The sequence below is a fragment of the Eubalaena glacialis genome, chromosome 8 (assembly GCF_028564815.1).
Source record: "Eubalaena glacialis isolate mEubGla1 chromosome 8, mEubGla1.1.hap2.+ XY, whole genome shotgun sequence".
Taxonomy (NCBI): Eukaryota; Metazoa; Chordata; class Mammalia; order Artiodactyla; family Balaenidae; genus Eubalaena; species Eubalaena glacialis.
Window position 1 is genome coordinate 118,044,255 of NC_083723.1, and position 25,931 is coordinate 118,070,185.

The 25,931-nt window shown below is 47.5% G+C and overlaps 1 protein-coding gene across 1 annotated transcript; it reads left to right on the top strand.

The window, feature by feature from the left end:
- On the top strand, positions 1-25,365 carry ARHGEF5 (Rho guanine nucleotide exchange factor 5). Its single transcript, XM_061198857.1, has 15 exons — positions 1-122; positions 6,783-9,894; positions 10,495-10,546; positions 10,965-11,029; positions 11,240-11,493; positions 16,320-16,480; positions 17,004-17,156; positions 17,460-17,589; positions 17,835-17,909; positions 18,341-18,430; positions 19,578-19,735; positions 20,354-20,515; positions 21,959-22,029; positions 23,605-23,709; positions 24,423-25,365. Exons 2-15 carry the CDS (start codon positions 6,795-6,797, stop codon positions 24,578-24,580), a joined length of 4,734 nt encoding a protein of 1,577 aa, XP_061054840.1. The 5' UTR covers positions 1-122; positions 6,783-6,794; the 3' UTR covers positions 24,581-25,365.
- The last annotated feature ends 566 nt before the right edge of the window (positions 25,366-25,931 follow it).

Below are 25,931 nucleotides of genomic sequence, written 5' to 3' on the forward strand. Positions count from 1 at the left end.
CAGATCCCTCCCTCCCGGCCGGGCGGGGCGGCTGCGCGGCCGGGGCCTGCGCTGGGGACTGCCGGCCGGCGCCGGGGACCCGAGGGGACTCTTGGGCCAGGACAGCATGTGACACTTCCCAGGTGGGTGCCCTCCTCCCCCGCGGCTCCCGTCTCCCGGCGGCGGCTGTCGAGCCCCGGCGGAGGTCAGGGAGTGGCGGGAAGGGCCGGAATCTAGGCCTTCACCTTGGGACCAGCCCCGGCTGGGTCCCGGGCCGCAGGCTCCGGAAAGGGGGGGGCTGGGCAGATAGGCAGAGCTCGGGGTGTAGGACCGAGTACCTTGGTCTGGAAGAGGAGGGAAGCTGGACGAAAGGTTCTTGCCTGGAAAAATTTGCTTCCGGCCTGGTCCCCGCCTTGCAAATGGGCACCCTGCCCCTAGGTGTTCCGCGGGCCGGTAATGAGGGCTCTTTCTTCAAAGTCTAGGCCCTGGGGAAAGCTAACCCCTATAATAAGGAATAACTGAGATTCCCTTTGTGGACGTACTCCCTCCCTGGAGATGTTTTGTTGTCTCCTTTTTTCTTAACCAGGCCTGGGCCTTCCTTCCCTTATCTTCCTATGGGTTCGCACACTGTGTATGTCTAAGTACATAGCTCTTCCCTGTTAGCCGAGGTGCTTTAACCTGTAAACAACAACGGCTCCTGCCCTGCCCTCCACCCGGTTTCCCCACATATGGGGAGTGCTTCCAAAGCTTCATGTTGATCACAACATTGCATTCAGAACTTGGGGAAGTGGGAAGAGAGCTATTCAGAGTTGGGGTGCTAGAACACCCTGCTGAGGTCTAGTATTGAGCATCATTCATAACCTCCCTCCAGCAAGACTGTCCTAGGAGAGCCCATCCCGGTGGGTGCCACTGGATTCTCAGATCTCAGCCCCTGCTCTCCTTCCTGGATCTGGGATTCCCAAGACAGATTTGCCCTCCTGTCTCCCAAGGAGTGAGGAGTGAACTCTGGCTGGGACTCTTGTCAGATTGAGGGGGAAAGGTGTGTCCGACAGACAAGGGAGGGAGAGTGACTTTCTTTTCTAGCTTCTTCCCCTATTTGCTCCCCCATTGCAGTCCTGGGTCTTGCATCCTTGGCTACCCCAGAAATCTCAGCTCCTGGCTAAACAGCTCCTGATGTGGCCCCTTGTTCAGACTTCCTGGTTTATCTACACCTGGGCCCTGGCAAAATGGGGGTCATTTGTTAACCAATCTGTGGGCCTGAAACTGGAGCCATGTCCATTGAGGGGATTCTTGGGGGGCTGGGGAGGGGAAAGGATGTGGGGTGTCAATTCTGAGTGAAACTGTCCGGCAGGAGGAAGGTCTGTCATTGTCTTGGTGGGGAAGAGAGAGAAGTCAGGCTGTGGGGGAAGGAATCCCTCTTATCAAAAGGATACAGTGATTCTAAATATAGTCAAGAGTCTTTATAGATTAGGGGTCCCTAGAGCGTATGGCTGTCCACAACGCAGTCTCTCTGGGGTTGCCTGTGGCTGCATTAAGCACAGTGTCTGTGGGATAGACAGGAACATGTCATTCATGGTGTCTGGTGTGGTCAGTCACTATGTGGTATGACAAGAACAGGATCAGTGTTACTCAAGTGTCACTCAAGTGGTGTAAACCCAAACAGATGATTTACAGAATCTGGTGTAGACAGGGGTGAGTCACTCACCATGTCTGTGGAGTGAACAGGAGCTGGTCATGTGTAGTGTCTACAAGGTGGACCAGAAGAAGGTGACCGTCAGGGTCTATGTTAAGGACACAAGCGGGTCACTCACACTCACATCTGTGTGGATGGCACCAGGGCCACAGGTGGGCTTGTGGGGTATATTTCAGCATTGCCACTGATGATGGTCTGTGTGAGCCCATCAGGGCTACAAGGCAGTGGATGATGTGATATTTTCAGACATTAGGGGTAGATAGAGGTGTTTATTACAGTTTTCACTTGGATGATGGGGCTTTCCTAAAATGGGTAGAACACAGGTCTTAGCAGTTAGTGGTCCAGAAAGCTACTCTTATTTTGATGTCTTTGTAGCACTGAGGGCAATAATGTGAAACAGTGAATAGCGGCATCCATCTATGTGGTGATCTTATTTTTGAAATCAAAATGAGAACATCTCTTTCGATTTGGAGGATATTTTCCTAAAATAGCATATAGGCGATAGAGTGTAACTGCAGAAGTATTGTAACCTCAGGAGTATCTCAGTGATTTGTGGTGTAAGTCAGAATATTTGAAACTGACACTGCTAGACAATCCAGGAAGCATGGTCCTCAAAAGTACACATGGCACTTGACACTGGATTGAAGAAGAAACAGTGTAATGGGGGTGGGAGATAAGGAGGAGAGATATCTTTGAAATACAAATTGATGTCTGGTGACTTGAAATGGACAAGAGCTAAGGTATTGGGGGCTCTAAGGGGACTATTGAATTCTATCACACGCTGTGTCAATGGGGTGACTTGGAGCTTTGTCTTGAAAGAAGTCGCATGTGAACAGGGGCAGCAGATGCAAAAATGACCCTGGTCTGGAGGGAGGCCAGATCACCATGGTGCCATGCTCTGTCTTGGCCTGTGCTCAGATAAAAATGATTATTCACCCCCAGTGCAGAAGGCGATGAGGAGGTGACTCTTACAAAGTGGGAAGTGCAAAACAAATCTCTCTCCTGATGCCCTTATGTGAGCAAAACCATGTTTTACAGATTTCTTTTAACTTTGTCACGTTCTAGACTTGTAATGCCTGATTGTCATAGGATTATAGGACAGAACCAAGTATAGGGACATGGGGGCTGAGCCGGTGACCACCAGTATTTCCAAAGGGGTAAAGATAATGTTAGAAATAGTGTCAGTGGGGTTGCAGGAGACAGACACACATTGTGTCACTAGAGTGGAACTGAAGATGTTCGCGTAGCACATGCTGTCTGTAGATGTAACCTGAATATAGCAGAAATACGCTTGTGTGTTTAGAGGCTGCTCGTTTTAAGGACATGAGAGTGTCTACGAGTATAGGGCTGGGACAGTACACATGCCAGTGAGGGGAGGCTACAGGTTTAATCACAAGGTCTCCTTAGGCAGGTAGGAGCCTTCCCCTCGATCTTCAGAAAGTGTTTATGGTGAGCAAGTATATTATTTAACGTGTGGTTGGGAAAACAGGGTCACGTCACGTCACAGTATCATCTGTAGTGATGATAGTGTTTTGTACTTAGGGCTGGATGTAGGGGCCAAATCACACACTGTGTCAATTAACTGGAAAAGGACGTAAAAGCCCTTCTACACATTACGCTGTGTTAGACACGGCCCTTTACCCCATAGAGATGGGTATCTGTGTCTATGAGGTGACCAGGAGCTTGTCACATACTACAGCTACAGGATGGCTAGGGCAGTACCCATGTGGTGATGTCAGGCTCTCCTGCGTAGAACCTGCAAGAGTGGTTTGTTTTTATTTTATTTATTTATTTTTATTTATTTTGGCCGCGTTGGGTCTTCGCTGCTGCGCACAGGCTTTCTCCAGTTGCGGTGAGCAGGGGCCACTCTTCGCTGCCGTGCGCAGGCTTCTCATTGCAGGGGCTACTCTTGTTGTGGAGCACGGGCTCTAGGCGTGTAGGCTTCAGTAGTTGCGGCGTGTGGGCTTCAGTAGTTGTGGCACGTGAGCTCAGTAGTTGTGGCTCTTGGGCTGTAGAGCGCAGGCTCAGCAGTTGCGGCGCACGGGCTTAGTTGCTCCGCAGCATGTGGGATCCTCCTGGACCAGGGCTCAAACCCGTGTCCCCTGTATTGGCAGGTGGACTCCCAACTACTGCACCAGCAGGGAAGTCCCTGCAAGGGTGGTTTAGTGTGCGTGTGTATGTATGTATGTTTATGCAAGTGTGTATGCACGTGCACTATCACAGGACAGCAGGCATTTGGGGCTTTAAGCCTAGACCAGACAGGAAAGGTGTGAGTCCAGGTGCAGCTGTGAGTTCTGTAAGCCCCCAGGGTCTTCTCTGGACTAGTGACTGGCCAGCTTTCTTACAGCTGGACTTCTGGTTGCTTATGGTAGACTGAAGTCAGGAGGCCCTGGTTTGAGTTCACCTGTACATTTGCTTAGGAAGCTTGAGCAAGTGTGTAGGTTATCTGAGTTCAGTTTCCTCATCTGTAAATTAGGCGAAGTTTTCTATGTGTCTCTAAAAGTCCTTCCAGCTCAGAAATCCTATATTTCTCTCCTACACTTTCTCTCTTTCTCTCTTTCTCTGTCTCCAACAATACTTACAATCCCTAACATTTCTATTACCATCAGTGTTAATAATGCACTTTTTTATTTTTTACATTGTCATGTTTAATCTTCATTAAAAGTCCTTGGAAAGCGGGTGTATTATCCCCTTTCTAAAGATAAGAAAATGGAAGTTCAAATAAATTCCATGATTTCTACAACTGTGTGAAAATTATCAAGATGCAAAAAGAAGTCGAAGTAAAAGTTGGACAACACTCTTTTAACTCCGTGTTCTTCCTTTCTTCATTTATCCATGCAGTGAATCTTTGTTGAGGGACAGGTAAACCCCAGGCAGAGGGGATTGAGCAGTTAAATACGGCAGTGTCTGTGTTCTCATGAAGTTCATGGTTTAACCTAGAAAATAGACACTAAATTTGTAACTACAAGTGCAATGAGTGTGAGAAGAAGTAAAGGGTTCTCTGGGAGGAGAGTAGGATTCCAAGTAGAGAAGCAGCACATGTGAAGGCCTACAGGTGAGAGAGGGAGGTGAGCTGAGGGGACTGAAAACCGACAGGTGTTGACAGGTGATGAGTCCGCTGGAGAGGAAGGCAGAGGCCAGGTTGTGGAGGGCATGTAACCCACAATGGATATTTGGGTTTCATCCCAATGGCAGCAAGAGGCTACTGAAGAATTTAAACTAGAAGTGGGGCTTTTAAGGATCACTCAGGTGCTGGGGTGAGAATGCCTTGGAAATAGGGGAAGAGAAGCTGTGTGGAGGCCAGCGGCCAGCTGTGCCCCATGTGCGGTGGCCTGGGTACGAAAGGGCAGCAGGGTGGACCAGGCTGTAGCAGCGGAGATGGAGAGAAGTGGACAGACTTGAGGGATACTTAGGAGGCGGGGTCCATAGGACTTGGTGACTGATTAGATATGGGGAATGCGGGCCAGGAGGGGAATAAGAATTTTATTCTGTGATGGAAAAATATTTATTGAGCGCTTAGTATGGGCCAGGTATTGTGTATTAGGTGAAGACAGTTGAGCAACACAGATATTGTTCTTGATCTCGTGAAGCTTACCACCTATTGTTTGAGATAGATGATAAATCAAAATATGCATGTAACTATATAATTATAATTGTATAAATGCTACAAAGGAGAAGTAAAGTGAACTCTGGTTGATAAGTGCTACAAAGAGGAGCACAGGAACCGAGTTAGAGGATTGGGGAACACTTAAGGGGTTACAGCAGGAAAATGTAGTCTCACAAATAACAAGAAAGAGTATTTCTAATGTCAAATTTGTGTCCAATGTAGTGTCAAATGCTGGCAAGAACCACCAAAATAAGTGTCCATAGAGTCTTGTTTGGAGTTAACAAGTTAAGGTTGTAGGAGAGATGGGCAGAGTGGTGCTATTGAAGCTCAGCTAGAGGTAGGTGAGATGTGAGGATATGAAGACAGCAGATGTGAAGAATTCCATTTACATACTGGAAAGACGAGAAAGACATGAACGTGCTTAAATTCTGGTGGGATGCTTCCAACAAAGAAGGTGAAGGTATGAAAGAACGAGATAATCCATAGCATCAGGTCCTGAAAAGGCAGGCTAAAGAAGGTGGCACTTAGAGAGGAGGGATGCTCTTGCATTGTCAGAGGGGGAAGGTGGACACAGTGAAGTGTGGGTCTCTCTGAATTGCAAGAAACTGAAGCAGTTCCTCTCCGCTGGTGTGTAAATTCTTTGCAAAGTGGGAAAGAGAGGTGGAAGGTCAATAACGTGGGCAGTAATGAGAAGAGTTCACACGGTTGGTGGAGAGAAGGGGAGAGTAAGATAGTGAGGGGTACACAGTTTGATGGACCTCATTGAAGTGGGTACCCATTGTATCTGCTCTGGTTCTCATCTATTAAGTCTAGTTATCATTCCGCTTTACAACAGCTGCCTCTATAATTGAAAAACAGTTTTTTTGTTAATTAGTTACAGGCTCTGCCAGACACTGTGGAAAATAAGATGAGTGAAATCCAGACCCTCTATAAAGGAGATTACACGATGCTGTAGTACCTCAGACACTGGCCGTAATGGCCAGACCTGTTTTAATCCCCTCAGCAGCTTAGGTGGACGATCCCCCTCCAGACACTGCTTCTCTGGGCTCTTAGATCTAGGGTATGTCACTCACAGTGTCTGGGAGTTATATGGAACTGAATCACTCTTGGTGCCCAGAGAGTAGACAGGGAGACACTATGACATAATACAATCTAGAGAGTAATGACCACTGGGAATGCTTGGTGCTCTTTGACAACGGTCTTGTGCTCTAATTTAATTGTTTATCATCTGTGTCTCCCACAAGACTGCAGGCTCCATGAGGACACAGTCTTTGTTTGCCTTGTTCACTACTGAAAGGGTCACTTGGTAAATATTTATTAAATGAATAAATCAGTGACAAGTTTTATAGAGGCTGTTGCTTATTTTGTAAAGTACTTTTTGTCTCAAAGAATGACAGTAAATGGAACCAAAGAAATCATCACACACTTGTTCTTTATGGTCTGTCCCTCTGATAAATAAAAGCAGAAGAGGGGATAGAAAGTTTGTCTCTTATTCCTCTTTAGGATTCAGCCCTGATGGAGGCTGAGGAGCCCCAACACGGAGCCTCGACTCCCATTCGTGCCAGAGTGGAATTCAGTGTTATCCTGGCAACTCCCATGAGAAGCAGGCAGACCCCTGCCTTGGAGCCTGAAGCTGAAGAGGGCGAGGACCCATCCTATCAGTGGGCAGAGAGACACACACTCTTGGAGACCCAGCAGAGACACGTAAGGGATGTGAATGACTGTGCAACTGAGAGCGTGACCTCTTTTCCCATCGAGGCCTCTGCAGATGTGGAGACCAACCAGGAAAACCTGATGGCTGAGGCCTGTGACACTCCAGAGCACCAGGAGGCAGGGCCCCAGTGCCCAGCAGGTAGACAGGCGAGGCCGCCAGCTCCCCTAGAGCTCTGGGCCTGCCCCAACCAGGGTGAATATCTAGACACGGCCTCAGTATCCAGTGAACTGGGTAGCAGCATGGAGGTGGAATTTAGACCAGAACTCACTTCTTTGATATTGGAAACCGGACAAGCCAAAGAAGAGGAGGAAAATTCCCCAGACACCTCTGCCCAGACCAGATGTGGGCCTTGCTGTGAAGAGCGCCCTGCAGAGACCAACCAGCCACAGGACTCAGAAAGTGGACCTGCCAGGCAGGGAAGTCCAGAGAGAGAAGGGGCCGTGTGTCTCCAGAAGGCCGAGGAGCTGGAGGGAGAGGGGCAAGGGGAAGAGAGACTTCAGGGGGCGGGAACTCCGCGGGAGGATGTTTGCTCTGATGGGCTTTCGGGGGAGCGGGAGCAGATGGGAGAACAGGTTCACGGTACGGAGGAAGAACAGAGACAAAAACAGCAGCAGAGTCAAGATGATGTGATGCTTGCAGAACAAGGAGAAAGCAAGGGCCGTAGCGGGGAATTGGGAGGTCTGAGTTCTGGTGAGTGGGACTGGAGGACCCAGGGCCACGGAGATCTAGAACGAGGGGAACAGAAGAGCGGCGAGTTGACGGGGCCAGAGGAGAGTACGGTGGAGGCTCGGTACGAGGAGAATCAAAGCTTAGTGGGGAAATCAGTGAGGGTCACTGGAAAGCAAGGAGATCAGGGTCTACAGGGGAAAGTGATGCCAGTAGAGGGGCAGGAGGAGAAGGTAGGGTCAAGCGAGGAGGAGCCTGGCAGTGGGCATGGGGACACCCTGGGGAGAGGGGGAGGAGAGAGGCATACAGAGGAAGGAGGAAAGCATTATGTCCCTGCCACACTGGCTCTGGTGGCCCCTGAGGTCTCTTCTCCTCACGACTTGTTTCCAGATGCCCGTTGTCCCACAGCCAGGATCCCCGGGACTCAGGCAGAGCCTAGGGCCGAGGAACCGTCCCCTGGAGCTCCTACCCTGGAGCTGGTAGGAGGGTCCCAGCAGCTCATTTCTTTACCTCATTCCTTTCCTGCCGCGGAGTCGCCTGACCAAGAAACAGCTCAGTACAACCAGCAAGTGGGCTCTGAGCTGGGGAAGGGGACAGCATCCAGCCGGGGAGGGGAGGGGGTCTCTGCGACCCCTCCAAGGACAGCAGCGTCAGCTTCTCCCAGCCCTCCCGAAGTCTCCCCCGGCATGACTGCCTCATCCTCTGCCGGCCCCCAAGTCGCCTTCCCCAGGAGGGAGCCCTCGGTTGCTGCATGTTCGCCAGAAACCTCCAGAGTCTCTCGACCAACCGACAGCCCATCTCCCTGTGGGGCTTCTGAGAGCGCTGCAGCCGCGCTCCACGGCTTCCCCTCAGCAGGCCAGGCCAGCCCTCACGGTCCTCCAGGCATCCGCACTGGGGCGGCCCAGCACCTGAGGAGCAACTGCTTCCCGGGCTCTCACGGGACAGAGCCGACTCCGGACCTGGAGGGAGTATCACTCTCCTCCTCCCACTCAGAGTTGCCCCAGAGACCCCCCAAACCTGCCATCTATGGCTCTGTGATCCCAAGAAGGGGCAGGAAAAGCGGAAGGGACTGTGCCATCATTCCAGAATCCTCAAGTTCACTACCCACTCCAGGGCAGGACTCTCAAGAATTTGCCTCAAATCCAGCAAGGCCTGGCAGCCCCCAAAGCAGTCAGCCGTGGGCCTCCACACATCCCTCAGCGTTCGCCCCAGGATCTCCTGCCCATGGCTCTTCCCCACCCACTGTCTCCATAGATATGAGGATCCGTGAGCCTCCACCCCCTCCTCCCCCAGAGAAGAGGCGCGTCCACTCTACGGTGGAGGGAGGCGGCCATCGCTCTGCTGTGGTCCCCACGCTGAGACGTTATAGCCATCCTCCGCCGCTGGCCCTAGGTTTAGGGCTACACGGCCACCCCAAAGGCCCACTGCCCCGAGTTCCTGACCCCCTTGTGGCAAGGCAGCACCGACCCCTGCCTTCCACTCCGGACACCCTCTACCATACTCAGACCTCTTTCTCTCCCAGGCAAAGATACAACAAGCCATTACCCCCAACTCCCGGTTTGCCTCAGCCACACCCTTCTCCTGTTTCTTCTTCGAGGAGCTCAAGGATCTACAAGCCTCTCCCCTCGGTCCCTATCGTGAATCCTCCTACTGAACCACCACCGTTACCCCCAAAGTCCAGGGAGAGGAACATTTGCACTCAGGGGGAACTTGGGAATTCAGGGGGTCAGGCCAGGACCAGGCCAGTTTGTCAAGAGTGGACCATCTCCACTCCCCATTCTGTGGGACATGTCTCCTGGCCTCCGGCCACGGGCAGATCGACAGACTCTTTGGTTCCCGCCAGGAGTAAGAGTGAAGTGCCCCCTGGCATGGCTTTCAGTAACATGACAGCTCTTGTAAGTCCCTCTTTCCTGACCACCCCCTGGACTCTGGAGGTCCAGGGACCCACCTCAGAAGACTCTGAGGTCCCTGCCAGAAGATCTTTGAGAAGAACAGCCCTCCAAAAAGGAGCCAATGGCCTGAGGAGGTCGGATCTAGGCCAAGCAAGGCAGCCAGAAAAACCCAGCCATCCCCATCTGGAGAAGGCGTCCAGCTGGCCTCACAGACGGGACCCAGGGAGACCAGCGGAGGGCAGCAGGGGAGAGGTGGCGGTCCCTAGTGAGGGGTCGAGTAAGCACAAGCACTGGCACCGGCAGGGCCTGCGCAGACCCTCCATCCTGCCCGAGGGCCCTTCAGGTGAGTGAGGAGCCAGGACCGCGGTGACATCCGTGTCGGACCGAGCTCTCCCCAGCTCTTCCCTCCTCGTCCATCTTCTGTCCCCCAGTCCCCCACTGATCTCTCTGCTGGCTTCGCTCACCCGCACACATAACCCCAGGGCAGAGGAAAGTCCTGGAGACCCTCTCTGAGTTCATGGTGATGCCCCTTCTTCTCCTTCCCCTCTATCTCCATCCATCACCCAACCATGGTGTGCTTTTATTGTGTATCTCTTTTTCCCAAGATTGTTCTGGACCTACCCCCCTCACTCCGCCACTACTTTCCAGTTACAAACACCTGCTTGATGTCCTTCCAGTAGAAGAGAAGGCATCTTCTACTTGTCCAGTTCATATTCTGACACGAGGGACGGGGACAGACCTGGTACCACTGTCCTCAAATGCTTTCGACTTTGGCACTTTCCTCTCTCACAGATTCCCAGTTGAGCCCTGCTACCCACCTGCCACCCCCCACGCCCCACACCGATGCCTGCATCTCCCACTCTAGATCTTATGTTCTTTGGCTCTCTCTGAATGCCCCTTCTGAAGTCTCAGTTACTTTACCCATTTCCATTTTCCGACACAGGAGGTCCAGCCGTGGAAAAATCCCCTAGCCTTTCAGACGCCATTGTTTTTCGGTGAGTCACCCTCTCTCCTAATGGATACAGTTTTACTCTTTTTTCTTAGGATACTGAGATTTTCATTAGTTGACAAAGGTTCTGGGACCCTGTCTTTTCCAGGGTTAAGGAGGGGAAGAGACAGACACCAGGTTTCCAGGGTAGGGAGATTTTTTATCTATCTGCTTCCATCAACTGAGTCCAAATCTCCCATCCCTATAGGCCATTTGACCCCATGAACTAAACCCCACCCCCATAAAAAAAGCGTGACATCCAAAAAAGCTTCAAACTACCCAAAAGTGGGTCAGGCTACAACTTGCCTCTCCAGGGGATTTGGCCCTGACATTCAGTGGTTAGAGACTGTCTTATCTGTAGTCACCTGGGGCTTCTCCGTGTCTGAAGGCCAGCAAGCACCACGGAGCCCTTCTTGACTCCACAGGGAGAAAAAGCCAAAGGAGGTGATGGGAGGCTTTTCAAGACGTTGCTCCAAGCTCATCAATTCCTGTGAGTACCTTGAAACAGAACCGTGGACCCACATGAGTGTTCTGCCCAAGACTGGAGAGGGGTTCCTGGCTATCAGCAGTGGGGCGGGGATATCTGTAGGGAGAGAGAGATGCCAGGAGAGCCAGAAGCAGCTTGGTGGCTTCTGTTTCTGTGCCTCAACTCCGCGGCTCCCTAATTCTCTCCCTCTCCCATGCTTCTTCACCCCTGTAGCTCAGCTGCTTTACCAGGAGTACAGCGATGTGTTTCTGAACAAGGAGATCCAGAGCCAGCAGCGGCTGGACAGCCTGACAGAGGCACCGGAGCCCGCCTCCCCCCGGCAGCCCCGAAAGGCCTTGGTCTCCTCGGAGTCCTACCTGCAACGCCTCTCCATGGCCTCCAGTGGCTCCCTCTGGCAGGAAATCCCCGTGGTGCGCAATAGCACCGTGCTGCTCTCCATGACCCACGACGACCAAAAACTCCAGGAGGTACCTAGCAGGGCAGGGTGGGCCAGGGGAAGAGGCTACAGGAGGGAAAGCAAAGTCTCACTGCTCTCGTCCTTATCTCCTACTCCCCACCACCACCACGAGCGGGCTGTCCCTACCACATACTCCCCACACACACGTATTCACCACGCACACGTGCACACCATGACAGTGGGTCATCCCCATTGAGTTGCTTTCTGAATGTCACCACTCTCCCTCCTCTCTACCTCCTCATGCCATTGCCCATTAACTCCTCCCTGTTATTGGTTTGAGCTCATACAAAGTGACCATGATGCCCCTGAATTTGTTGGGAGGAGTGTGGAGTTAATCTAGTTAATCTAGTTAGTCTAGCTTCAGGCTAGACTAAAATTTCCTCCTTCAACCAGGGTTTCAGTCTACACTAAAGTTTTCCTCTTCAACCAAGGAGCATGCAGGGACTTTTTGTTGGGTCCCTTAAAGAGTGGACCTTGCAACTGTCCTGTGATTTTGGTCTTCTAGAAGCTTTTGAATGACCACCAGTCTCTGCTTGGTCCTTACTTCCAATAGCAAGACTATAAGAAAGGCTGTTGGTCTGATGTTAAGTTACTACCATTAATATGTTTTACATGGAGAGCGTATCTTAATAATCAATCTAAAATATGGGTTAAAACCTTTCTTCCTGGGAAGACAATATGGCACAATGGAAAGGCATTATGGAACAATGTTTAAGTATTTAGGTTCTGGCTTAAATGACCTGGATGTGAAGCCCACTTTAATATTTGCTAACTGTTTAACTTTGGCCAAATTACTTGATCTTTCTAAGTTTCTGTTTCCTCATTTGTAAAACTGGGTTGCAAAGAGCTACTGGGAGAATCAAAAAAAGGTAAGTTCCTCTTCATAGCAGTACTATTTACAATAGCCAAGACATGGAAGCAACCTAACTGTCCATCAACAGAGGAATGGCTAAAGAAGATGTGGTACATGTATACAAATAGACTCACAGACATAGAAAACAAATTTATGGTTACCCGGGGTGGGAGAGAGGATAAATTAAGAGCTTGGGATTAACAGATGCACACTACTATATATAAAATAGATAAACAACAAGGACCTACTGTATAGTACAGGGAACTATATTCAATATCTTGTAATAACCTGTAATGGAAAAGAATCTGTAAAGGAATATATATATGTGTGTGTATGCGTATATATGTGTATATACCTATATGTGCATGTATATATATATATGTACAACTGAATCACTGCTGTACACTTGAAACACTGTAAATCAACTACACTTCAATTAAAAAAATATTTTAAAAAAGATAAGTTCCTAGTGCATAGTAATCAATCAAAAAATGTCTACCACTTTATTTTTTTTTTTACTGAAGTATAGTTGATTTACAATATTATATTAGTTTCAGATTGCAACATAGTGGTTCAATATTTTTATATTTTTTATTTAAAGTTATTATAAAATAATGGCTATATTTCCTTGTACTGTACAGTATATCCTGGTTGCTTATTTATTTTATACGTAGTAGTTTGTACCTCTTAATCCCATACCCCTATCTTGCCCCTCCCCTCTTCTCTGTCCCCACTGGTGACCCTAGTTTGTTCTTATATCTGCGAGTCTGTTTCTGTTTTGTTATATACATTTGTTTGTTTTATTTTTAGATTCCACATACAAGTGATAACATAGAATATTTGTCTTTCTCTTTCTGACTTATTTCACTAAGCATAATACTCTCTAGGTCCATCCATGTTGTTGAAAATGGCATAATTTCATTATTTTTGTGGCCAAGTAATATTCCAGTGTGTGTGTGTGTGTGTGTATATATATATATATACACCACATCTTCTTTATCCATTCCTCTGTTGATGGACACTTAGGTTGCTTCATTATCTTGGCTCTTGTAAATAATGCTTCAGTCTCTTGGCTCTTGTAAATAATGCTGGTATGAACGTTGGGGTGCATGAGTCTTTTTGAATTAGTGTTTTCATTTTCTTTGATATATACCCAGGGGTGGAATTCCTGAATCATATGGTAGTTCTATTTTTAGTTTTGTGAGGAACTGCCATACTGTTTTCCATAGTGGCTACACTAATTTATAATCCCACCAATGGTGTACTAGGGTTCCCTTTTCTTTCTCCACATCCTTGTCAGTATTTGTTATTTGTAGACCTTTTGATGATAGCTTTTTGCCAGGTGTGAGGTGATATCTTATTATAGTTTTGATTTCCATATCTCTGATGATTAGCAATGTTGAGCATTTTTTCATGTGCCTGTTTGCTATCTGTATATCTTCTTTGGAAAAATGTCTATTCAGTTCTTCTGTCCATTTTTTAGTCAGGTTGTTTGCTTTTTTGATATTGAGTTTTATGAGCTGTTTATATACTTTAGGTATTAAACCGTTATCGGTCATATTTGCAATAGGTTGTCTTTTTGTTTGTTGATGGTTTCCTTTGCTATGCAAAAGCTTTTAAGTTTAATTAAGTCCCATTAAAAAAAATTTTGCCTTTGTTTATTTTGCCTTAGGAGACAGACCAAAAAAAATACTGCTACAATTTATGTCAAAGAGTGTTCTGCCTATGTTTTCTAGGAGTTTTATGGTTTCTGGTCTTACATTTAGGCCTTTAAGTCATTTTGAGTTGATATTTAATTCAATCCCTATCAAAATACCCATTATATTTTTCATAGAACTAGAACAAATAACCCTAACATTTATACAGAACCACAAAAGACCCCAAATTGCAAAGGAATCTTGAGGAAAAAAAACAAAGCTGGAGGTATCATGCTCCCTGATTTCAGACTATACTATGAAGGTACACTAATCAAAATGGTATGGTATTGGCACAAAAACAGACACATATATCAATGTAACAGAGTAGAGAGCCCAGAAATAAACCCACAAACTTATGGTCCATTAATCTATGACAAAGGAGGAAAGCATATACAATGGAGAAAAGAGAGTCTCTTCATAAGTCTGGGAAAACTGGACAGCTACTTGTAAAATAATGAGATTAAACATTTCCTAACACTGTATACAAAACATTTACTACTTTGATTTCAGATCAGGCTGACCTGGGTTTAAATCCTGGATCACCATTTACTAGCTGTGTAACCTTAAGCAAGGTATATAACTTCACTAAATCTCAGTTTACTCATCTAAAAATCAAGGATAATAATGACTACTTTTCAGGGTTGCTGTGTGGTTTAAATGAAACAACACATATTTAGCTTTTAGCATGGTATCTGGTGTATACTTTGATACACATTAGTGCCATATCCTCCCTCTTTCAGAAGTGGGAAGGAGTAAAATTTTGGCCGTAAGGACTTATGGATAAACAGTGCTTTTACCAAGCCAAACAGGTGTACATTTTTAGGTTTTTTGAAGCTCACACTTGGGGGCCTTGTGCTGACCTCAACTTTTAAAGCATATGGAAGATATTTAGAAAATCACTGGTCTGCCCATATTTATGGCCCAAACAGTGGGCAGATGATATGAACCCTAGCTCTCTTTCACCAACTCCAGAATTCAAGGAAGTCCACCAAGGCTCCTAGGCCAGCCCTGGTCTCACGTTTCTGAGAAGAAGAGCCTCTATACTTATAGGAACACATATGTTCCTTTCCTGAATTAGCACTTCTGGGAAAAAGTGCTTTCACTGACTCCATTTCTTTTGACTGTCACGACATCTTTGTGAGGAGAGGGTCACTATATCTATACAGATAGGAAAACTGAGGTTCAGAGAGGTTACATGAGCCACCCAAAGTGATATACTCAGCGAATGTTAGAGCCAGGACGCAAATGAACCTTCAGTGTCCTGGTTCAGTGTTGTCGTGTGTGAGCGGCCTCCAGCCATGTCATTAGTTATCCAAGTCATCACCACGGTGTGTGTGTGTTCTTTCTCTTTCCTGTCCATGCATCTGTCTTGAAGCTGCATACTTGGATGAAGAGCATGACCAGGCCAGCTAGAGAATAGGGCTGTGAGTCATTGTGTCTCCTGCTGGAACTTCCCAATAACTGGGCTGTTTCCATTAAACCACAATTGCACCATCTCCTTCTCAAACATCCTGCTTCCTTTCATTGCTCCTCAAACCTCAAATTACCTTCATCCCCTAAATCTGTTCCTCTTCCAGAGTTCTCTAGTTCAGTAAGGAACTCTGTCGTTCACCCAGTTACCAAACTCAAAAACTGAGGCATTAGCTGTGACTCTTTCTGTTCTTTCAGCCCCTATTTCTAGCAAATAAACAAGCCCTTCCAAATCTCTCTCCTATATAATTATGAAATTGGCTTACCTCTCCCCATCCCCATGGCTATTTAGACTTTCATCTCTCCTCTGGAATTACTATGACGGTTCCCTAACATGGCTCTCTTGCCCCCTCTAATCTTTTCTTCATACTGTGCTCAGAAATATCTTTATATGATAGAAAACAAATTAGATCAAATTAGTCCCATACATAAAGCCTCTTTTCATTTCCCCACTGTCTTAAGTCTAAGCTATTTTACCTTCTTTGCATAATCCTCCAGACCTCCTCTCTGCCTCTCCAGCTTCATCTCCGGCCACTACTTTGGTACACTTGGTTCCAAGGATACTCACTTTATTTGAGTCTCTTGAAAGCATCTTTTTCTCTTCCACCTTTGAGGGTTTGCACATGTTTTTCCCTCAGCTTCAAAGGTTCTTTCTCTCTCCTCCCTGATATCAGGTTGGATTCTGGTGTTGACTGTGAGCTCTAAAAGGATCCGTCTTGTTAACCGCTCTACCCCTGAAATATTACGCAGTGGCTAACATACGTCAGGGATTCAATAAATGTTTTTAATTAGTCTTCCTCCTCCCTAATCTCCTAGGCCAAATTTGAGCTGATTGTGTCAGAGGCCTCCTACCTGCGCAGTCTACATATAGCCGTGGATCATTTCCAACATTCAGAGCAGCTCCGGGCCACCCTTTCCAACCAGGATCATCAATGGCTCTTCTCTCGTTTACAGGATGTGCGTGACGTCAGCACCATGTGAGCTTCCCCTTCTCCCAAATACCACTCACTCAGCCTCACTCTCTTTAGTCTGTAAACCTCTCATTGGCTTTTTCCTTTTTCAGAACCCTCTCATTGCTCCCTCCATGATTCCCAGTGGCTACAGGGGTAGAGAGAGCAAAGAGAGGAGAATGTGAGTGGGTGGTTGGGAACAGTAATGGATAAACGAATGAGAAATGCTTCCTGGGTTGAGGTTTTGGATGTGCTGTGGGCATGCAGAGCATTGGAGATGAGATGGGAAACATCCGAAGATCAGAAAACCAGAACAGGATGAAAAGAACAAGAAATGGGATATTAGGACCAGAGAGTTAGATCAGGGGCAAATGAGCAGCAGCCTTGGAGAGAACTCTAGTGCATGGCAAGCGGCACAGAGCTAAGGACAGTCAATAGAAGTTATTGACTAATGGAGGGAAGAAGTAACAAGCTCAAGCTATAGCAGGGGTCAGCCGACTCCTCACTTGAGACCCACAAGTCTGATGAGACTTGTTTTAATCCTGTACAGGTTCCTTTCAGACCTGGAAGAGAACTTTGAGGGCAACATCTTCACCTTCCAAGTGTGTGACGTGGTCCTGAGCCATGCCGCCAACTTCCGCCGGGTCTACCTGCCTTATGTCACCAACCAGACCTACCAGGAACGCACCTTCCAAAGCCTGCTGTGAGACCTGATCCCCATCCCGTCCTCACATGGGCCCTGCGATGACCTTGCACCAGACCCCCAATACCCAGCCCAGAGGGCTACCCGGAGAGCACATGTTCTTGTGCCTGCTCTGTGATCTCAAGCCCCACCCCGCTTCCAGATCAGACGCCCTCAGCCATCACATCTGGGGCTCCTGTACGTTGGACCCCACCATTCTTTCCCAACCTACAGGCGTTCCACGGAGCCCCCACTCCCCACGCCTTCACTGTGTCCCCCACTACTCACCAACCCCTCCTCACCCAAGGCTCCCTGCCCACACAGGAATAGCAACAGCAGTTTCCGAGAGGTCCTGGAGAAGCTGGAGAGTGACCCCATCTGCCAACGCCTTTCCCTCAAGTCCTTTCTCATTCTGCCCTTCCAGCGCATCACGCGTCTCAAGCTGCTGCTACAGGTAATGCAGATCCCACCTCAGCCCACCCCCTGAATCCAAAGGACTGTCCTTTCTCCTGCCACTCTCCCACCCACTGTGGACAGTGTGAGCCGTCTCCCGTATTACCACCCCCACTCTCCTTTCTCAGAAATGTTTGCTGCTAAAATTTTGTTCCTGAACTTCTCCATTCACCCACCCTCAATCACCTCTTCCTGTTTGCCCATCCCTTCTTTCCATCTGGCTCCCGCCTACGGTTTGTTCTGTAGAACATTCTGAAGAGAACACAGCCTGGCTCTGCAGAGGAAGCAGAGGCCACGAAGGCACACCACGCCCTGGAGGAGGTAGGCAGCTACCACCCCTACTCGGACCCCGCGATTGTCCTTCACAGAGAACTCTTCCCCTGCCCCGGCCCATGACTCCAGAAAGTACAGGCCCCTGGTAATGGGATTGCTCAGCTACCTCACTGCACCCACCAAACCTCCAAGCATTCACACCCCACAGCCTCAAGGACACTCCATGCCAAGGGACTATGCTCTCCTACCACAATCCCCAGATTAAATCTTACTTTCACACAGCCCAGGAATGTGCTGTCAGGTCTCTACAAAGTATACCATAGTCCTAGAGCTTCAGCGTCTTGCTGTATTGGCTCGTTTCCAGGCTGGTGGAAAGACTAAAGCTGTCACAACCAGTTTCCAGATTTCTTGCAGGGGACACAAAGCCAAAGCCTCTAACAGGGATCTCTTCCTCTCTCTTCACCCTGCTGAACACGCAGCTGATCCGAGACTGCAATAATAACGTCCAGCGGATGCGACGGACAGAGGAGCTGATCTACCTGAGCCAGAAGATCGAGTTTGAGTGCAGAGTAAGTTAGTCCCTTGGGTCCCCACCCTGCCGGGAAGCAGATCCCACAGGTCACCTTCTATCACAGAAGCATCTTGCTCACGGTATCCCAGTCTCTAACCTCATCTCTGCACACCTTCTGTTCTGCCCTGTTTCTGGGGTACCCAAATGCCTACTTCAATCTCCATGATATATTGTTAAGTGAAAAAGGGGAAATGCAGCACTATGTGTATTATATAGTATCTTACCTTTGGTGAAAAAGTAGGGTAAAAATCTGTATATGCATTTGCTTGTGTATACAGAAAGAAACTCTGGAAAGATACATAAGAAATAAAGGACAGTGGTTACCTGAGGGGGAGAGAGTGCCTTTGGGAACTGGGCAGATGAGAGAGAACTTATCAATGTAAGCCTTTATAAAGATATATTTTTGGTACTTGAATTATTCAATATTTTATTACGTCTCCGTCTAGTCTAACCAAAGCAATATAAAATTGAATCCAAATATAGAGCCAAAATCTCTCATCCAAATACAAACTCAAAATAGACATTCCACATTCAAATTTCAACTCAGAACAGATACCATCCTTACCTCCCAAGAAGAGAGGGAAAATCCCTTATCTACATATTAATCATTGTTCAATACCCTTATCACTACCCAAACTCCAGCTCTAGGCAGACCCCACCTAGTTCTCTTTATTCTCATCCCCACATCTGATTCTGACTGCTCCTCTCCTGTCTCTGGTTATAATTGAAGAAAGAACAGATGTCAGAACCACCCTAAACTTTTAACTTCTAAGAGACATATCATACTGTTCTCTGCTTTGTTTGTTCACATGCCCCAGTTGGGTTCTCCCATCTCTTCTTCAGTTCCAGCTTCTAGGGCTGAGCTTTCTCATGTAGTCACTCTCCTGGGATGGACCATAGGCACCTTCCATTTGCCTGAGCTGGGGACATGGGAGCCACGCAGCAGTAGACAGTGGTAGTTAGACGGTTCCGAGAGAAACAGAGTTTAAGTGGATGGGTTATGAGCAAGAAGGAAGATGTGAAAGAGATGATTGTCAGGGGTGGGACTTATGAGGGAGGGGCATGGTGAGGAGGGCAGGCCTGGGAGAAAGCCTCATGCTTGTCCTGTCTGTGACACCATCTTCTTTCTCTTCCCTGCTCTGTAGATATTCCCGCTCATTTCACAGTCACGCTGGCTGGTGAAGAGTGGGGAGCTGACGGCCCTGGAGTTCAGCGTCTCCCCAGGGCTGCGGAGGAAGCTGAACGCACGCCCGGTCCACCTGCACCTCTTCAATGACTGTCTGCTGCTGTCTCGGCCCCGAGAGTCAGTGACTGGAATGGGAGGCCAGAGCACAAGGGGAAAATGGGAGGAGGCGGGAGGGAAGGACTAAAGGAACAGGGAAGGGTCATGTTCCTATAGAGGAGCCCTTCTCAGTGGCTCACCCCATGGAGTCCAGGTCATGACCCAGAGAGGAGGAAAATGGTCCACAGCAAAAAAGGGGATCCCATCGAATTATATCCCGAGATCACCTGGCAGAACCTGGACCATGTTATAGACACAGAGCAAAATGCAGCAAATTAGCTTATCACATTTTCAAATCAGTCTATTTGTGCTTTCTTTGGGCTGGGCTCAGCCTACTAGCCTAGCATCGATACTTAGCCACTTCCATATCCTAACTCTTTGGTCCTGAGGGCCTTAGAAACTTTATATTGGCTCTGTTTCTTCAACTCTGTAAAGTGGTAGAGCATCCGTTGCACTGGATATGTGCTTTGCCAAGCCATTGACACATCTCTCCTAGGAGCAAGTTGACACCATATTATGGTTTTTATGAGAATTTGCAGGCTGCAGATGCTAAGGCCAGGGATTTTGAATTGGCAAGATATGAGGGTGGAGGAAGCATGATAACCCTAGAGTCAGGCTGAAAAGCCTTGTCTTTTGCAGGGGTAGCCGCTTCCTGGTATTTGACCACGCTCCCTTCTCCTCCGTCCGAGGGGAAAAGTGTGAAATGAAGCTGCATGGACCTCACAAAAACCTCTTCCGACTCTTCCTGCGGGACAACGCGCAAGGCTCCCAGGCTGAGTTCCTCTTCCGCACCGAGACTCAGTGAGATGGGGCTGGGCAGGGGAGCTGGGGGAAGCGAGGGAGGACAGCCTGGCAAGGAAGTGGGACCAAGGCAGAAAATGTGCCCAGAAAACAGCCACAGTACTGCTTAGTCCATTCTGGACTGGGGAGCATCTATAGAGCATCCTGAACCCAAACTCCTAGAGCTAATAAATGACTTACAGGAGACTGGGTGGGAGAGGGTGTAAAGTCGCTGCCACTATCAAGGCTTAGCGTCTATTATGCTAAGAAGGACAAAGTCTGTGTAATTGGATTACTGATGTCCACAACTGAATGTGTATAAGCCAGAAACTCCTCAGTGCCCAAGGCTGGGGGGGCATATATGTGAATAAGACATGAAAAAGATAAGCACTGGGGTGCCTTCAGCTTTCTTTACTCCCACTTCCAACCCAGTGCTCTGCTGAGGAGAAATCCATAGTGTTGAGAATTTTGATTTGCTCATCTTTTTAATATTAATAATAATAAAATACATTCACACATATAAACACTGTGAAGAGTATTAAAAATAATACCTATAAAATCTGGTACACAGTACCTACCTTAATGAACAATTGTAGCTATTATTGCTGTTATAAAAGATATAAGAAATCTCTTCTTTAAAAAGTTTGACAAGATACTTCGTGGTCGGAACATCCTCATGTTGTAGACACTTTGCATTTTTGTCCCTTAGAAGACACTTCAGGGTAGGATCAATAATACCTGCCCTCACTTATGGAACAGAGGGGCTGGTACAGGTGCAAAACGTCACCTAAGTCAAGTAATCAGATACAGACTCATGTTCTTTGTCTAGCACTTTGGGCAGCATCTTCCTGGAACAGTAATAGTGTCAGCTCTCAATTACTCCAGGATGTTTGGAAGCAGAGGCTAAGATAATACAAAAACCTTCAGATAATTACAAAATTAGGCTTGGATTATATTACATGACCAAAACAATGGTAGATATATCTCCCTGATCTAATCGTGATTACAGAATAATTTTCATCTCTGAGATATTTGATTGAAGGAAGGTAGGCAGAAGAGTGTCAAAAAGTATGCAAAGTGATAGCGGGAATCTCAACTGAGATGAACATTTTTCTTAGTACACTTCCCAAAATGGAAAATCTACATGTGCATAATTGACAGTTGACTTTATGCCCCTACTTGAAAGATACGAGATGCCATTAAGAAGATAAGCTTGGAAAGAGAAGGGGAAAGATAAAGGATGACAAGACACATGAACATATAGTTCATGATCCTGTCAAGTTTCCATCCAAGTGGAGTCCCATTGACTTTTGTCCTGGATATCATTGAACTAGACAACTTTTTGAACTAGACAAGTCTTTCCCATGGTCCCTTCCCTTCCCTATCATTGGCCCCTGTCCTATACCCCCACCCCCACCCCACCCAGAGCTGCAGTTGAAGCAATGACCCTGCTTTGTTTTCTAGAAGTGAAAAGCTTCGCTGGATCTCAGCCTTGGCCATGCCAAGAGAGGAGTTGGACCTTCTGGAGTGTTATGGTGAGTGAAGGTCTAAGAGGGAGAGAAAAAGGGTGGGGTCAGAAGTCTCCTTTAGATGCAGGAGCTTAGGACGCTGGGTAGTAACTCAGGGAGGCTTCTATTTATTACCTTTGTCCAGAGTTTCAGAGTGGAGGGCTGGTCACTGGAACTTAAACACCTGAGATGCATCTGCTTAAAGTTGCTCATCACCAGGGCAATGCCTCCTCCCCAGCACCATACATTCCTTGCCTTGGGCAATAGTTGGCTCTTTTAAAATATCTGTAGATTAGATAGATACTTAGATTTTACTGACTTGAAGGTCTTGGGGAAATAGGGGGAGAGAGTCCATCTGGAGTAGGGGTTGGGGAGGATAGCAACACAGTAGATTTGTCCTGACCAGAACCCCTCCTGTACAGGATGACCTGAGACACTGCGTTTACCCCAGGCTTCCAGGTACTCACGGGCAACCACAGGCACACACATTAGGAAGTGTCTGCATTCATGCTAAGAATGGACTTCTCGGTCTCATGTAAGCCCCACAGCTGTCCTCCAGCAAGGATTCTCTAATTCATATCCGAGAGGAACTGAATTCAAAGGAACACTGAGCCTTTAGTGACTCGAAAGAACAAACAAATACAGGGAACTTTGTAAAAGGAAGTAGGAGAGCCAGGCTGTAAACGGAGTTCTGCTCAGTGTGCAATCCATCTGCTGGGCTTCAGTTCCCCAGTAGGTAAGGAAGGCAAGATAATTCTTCCTCCTTCACTGTGATCTTGTGAATGGCAGATATGGATGAGCTTTGGAAATACAAGTACAGATAACAGTGCAGTGTTCTGTTTATTTTCTAAGAGAGCCAGTGCAGTGTGGTAGAGTAGAAAGAGCCATAAACCCATGTACGATAGAAGGCTGTGGGTCAGGCATACTCCGGGGCATCTTATTTGGAGCTTCAAAACTGTGGAAATTTCTCCTCGTTCACGAAGATATAGAAATACAAAAAATCCAGAATTTCCTTGATCAACTCAGTCATTTATAGATGAGGAAGGGTGTTCAGTGCCTTGCTTAGATCATACCTGGAACCCCACTGGATAAGTCTCTTCTAGTCCCACATCTTGTACCATGAAGAGAATGAAGAATGAGTCACAGACTCAGAATTTGCAAATTAGTTGGAGAGGCAGAACACAAACATGAAACAATTAGGTAAAAGATAAATGGTTTGTCATAGACAGTCAGTTTTAAAGGAGTTTAGAAACCATTGAGGACTAAAGAATCAGGGAAGGTTTCAGTGGGAAGATGGGTCTTTAGCAGAATATCAATTATTTGTAATAATGAGTCACTAAAAAGTGGTCGCAACCTATTTCTCCATCTTCGCTGGGGAAATAGAATTTTTGATTCATTTCAAGTCTGGCATTTCTATTTCCTTATCAACCATTTTGTTCCCTGGTAGAAGATGAAGACTTTTCCAATTGTCTTTCTTGTGTGTAACTTTCAACAGCCCAAACTTTCTCTCTCCCAAGTCCTCCCAAGCTCCCCCTGCAAGTCCTTTCTCATATTCTAGTCACCTGCCTTTCCTAACCTCTCTCACACTCTTCTCTTCCAAAGAGTCCCCACAGGTACAGTGCCTTCGAGCCTACAAACCCCGTGAGAATGATGAGTTGGCACTAGAGAAGGCAGACGTGGTGATGGTGACTCAGCAAAGCAGTGATGGTAAGAGGGAGAATCCATGAGGAGCAGGCTGGGCATTGAAGGTGGGACACTATGGGTGGATGTCTTCATTTCCTAGGGCTGCTCTAACAAAGTAGCACAAGTTGGGTGGCTTAAAACAATAGAAATGTATTCTCTCATAGTTCTGGAGACTAGACATCCAAAATCAAAGTGCTGGCAGGGCCATGCTCCCTCTGAAGACCCTAGGGGAAGGTCCTTCCTTGCTTCTTCCAGCTTCTGGTGGCCCCAGCTTCCTTGGCTTGCGGCAGCATCACTCCAAGCTCTATCTCTTCTGTGTGTGTGTGTGTATGTGTCCAAATTTCCCTCTTTTTATAAAGATACCAATTATATTGGATTAATGGCACACATTACTCAAGTATGACCTCATCTTAACTTTACCAATTACATCTGCAACAACCTTATTCCCAAATAAGACCACATTCTGAGTTACTTGGGCTTAGAACTTCAACATATATTTGGGGAGAATACAATGCAACCGGTAAGAGTGGAGAAGGTTCAGGAGCAGGCAGCTGTAGACTGTGCCAGACCTACAGCAGCCAGGGTGAGTGCACGGGGCGGCTGGATTTCCCATGCTGCGGCCTCTCCAGTCCTTTCAGCCTTACAGTTCGGAAGAATTTCTGGGAAGGAGGTCTGGGGGAAATTATTGTGGGTCTTTTCCAGGTAATTCTTCTTCCCACCCCACCTTGTGCCCATAGGCTGGCTGGAGGGCGTGAGACTCTCCGATGGGGAGCAAGGCTGGTTCCCTGTACAGCAAGTGGAGTTCATTTCCAACCCAGAGGTCCGTGCACGGAACCTGAAGGAAGCCCACCGAGTCAAGACTGCCAGACTACAGCTGGTGGAACAGGAGACCTAGCTGTTTCCTGGGAGGAATCCCCTGAGCTTAAGGACAAGATGTTCCTGGACAGGCCTGGCCCCAGAATCTGGCAACAGAGGCCTTCTGTGCACCAGGAACTAGACCTTCCGAAACCCAAGGACAGCACCGAGCTGCCAGTCGCTAGTCCCAGGCCTCCTTTTTTTGTGCTTTGTGCTTGGTGGGGGGATTTTCAGGGACTTTGCACTGGACTCTGGGAACCTTTTCTCATTGGAAAAGGGACCAATGGGGCCTAAGCCAAGGAACTTTACTTCTACTACCCTGCGGTACTTAAACGTTCTCTGCTTCCAGAGTACCAATTCCAGTGACCAGAGTTTCCATCATGGCCGTGTGTTAAAGAGAATCTGACCGCAGCCCATTGGAGGGAGCTGTTTAAGGGGGATGAACACATCAGTTGGGAGGGTTAACCTGGTGACCTTTTAAGGTATCTTCCAACCCTAGAGATATCCCATAATTATCAGGGCGAGGTCAGTGCCTGCGTCTCTGGGATCCATCGGTGGCTATGTGAGGGTGATACTCTCTCACTCTAATAAACTTGGCACTTCTCCGAGTGTTTTCTCCCCAGACCCCTGAACAAGGTTCAGAACGTGGAATCCTATGAGGATTCCAGGCTATTTGATTTAGGTGTCGTGAAAGACCACGATGGTGCCTGGGTTATGGTAGTAGTCGACTCTTTCTTTGACTCCTGAGAGTTTGGGCAGTTTTTCTGCTTGTTATGGCCTCAGAGGTTGTATAAGGAATTAAAGTGAGTTGATGGGTGATGAAAACCCCATTCAAAGCTTCTTTTTTACTGCACCCACAAGTTAAGGTCTAAGCTAGTTTAGGTAGATTTGGAAATCCTACTCTGACCATTCATGAGTTTATATTTTGACTTGAGTTATTGTGAAGGTATCATTACCGCTGTTTCATCCTCTTTGTGCGAAGCAGCATGGGGTAGAATCCTAGAATCCTAGATTCTAGGGAAGAGTCTGAGAATCCAAGTCACGAGACCTAAACTCCAGTCACTGCACAGCCACGATGCAGCTTGTCCACGTCTCAGTTTCCTTAAATGTAAAATGCAGGATCGAACCAAGTAGCCTCCAGACTCCCATCCAACTCTATGATAGATGATTCTCTGTCTCCCCTCAGGTTGCCTTTCTCAGTTGAAGAACATCACCCTTTACCTTTTTTTCTCATGTTGAGCCCTCATACAGCGGTGGTAGCATCATCTTTTAAGTGGGATCATTGTGGTTCTTCCCTGGACATTCCACCACTCTGGTTTATCTTTAGGGGGCCTCGAAAGTAGCCTTGCATTGCAGCTTTGTACAAAGGTAAGAATAATATGGTAAACTTT

Excerpts from the sequence above, each read along its gene's own strand:
- ARHGEF5 (XM_061198857.1), top strand. The coding sequence starts at position 6,795 with ATGGAGGCTGAGGAGCCCCAACACGGAGCCTCGACTCCCATTCGTGCC. Across the intron at positions 17,590-17,834 it reads GTCTCAAGCTGCTGCTACAG|AACATTCTGAAGAGAACACA; the intron begins GTAATGCAGATC and ends TTTGTTCTGTAG. Across the intron at positions 19,736-20,353 it reads CTGCTGTCTCGGCCCCGAGA|GGGTAGCCGCTTCCTGGTAT; the intron begins GTCAGTGACTGG and ends TGTCTTTTGCAG.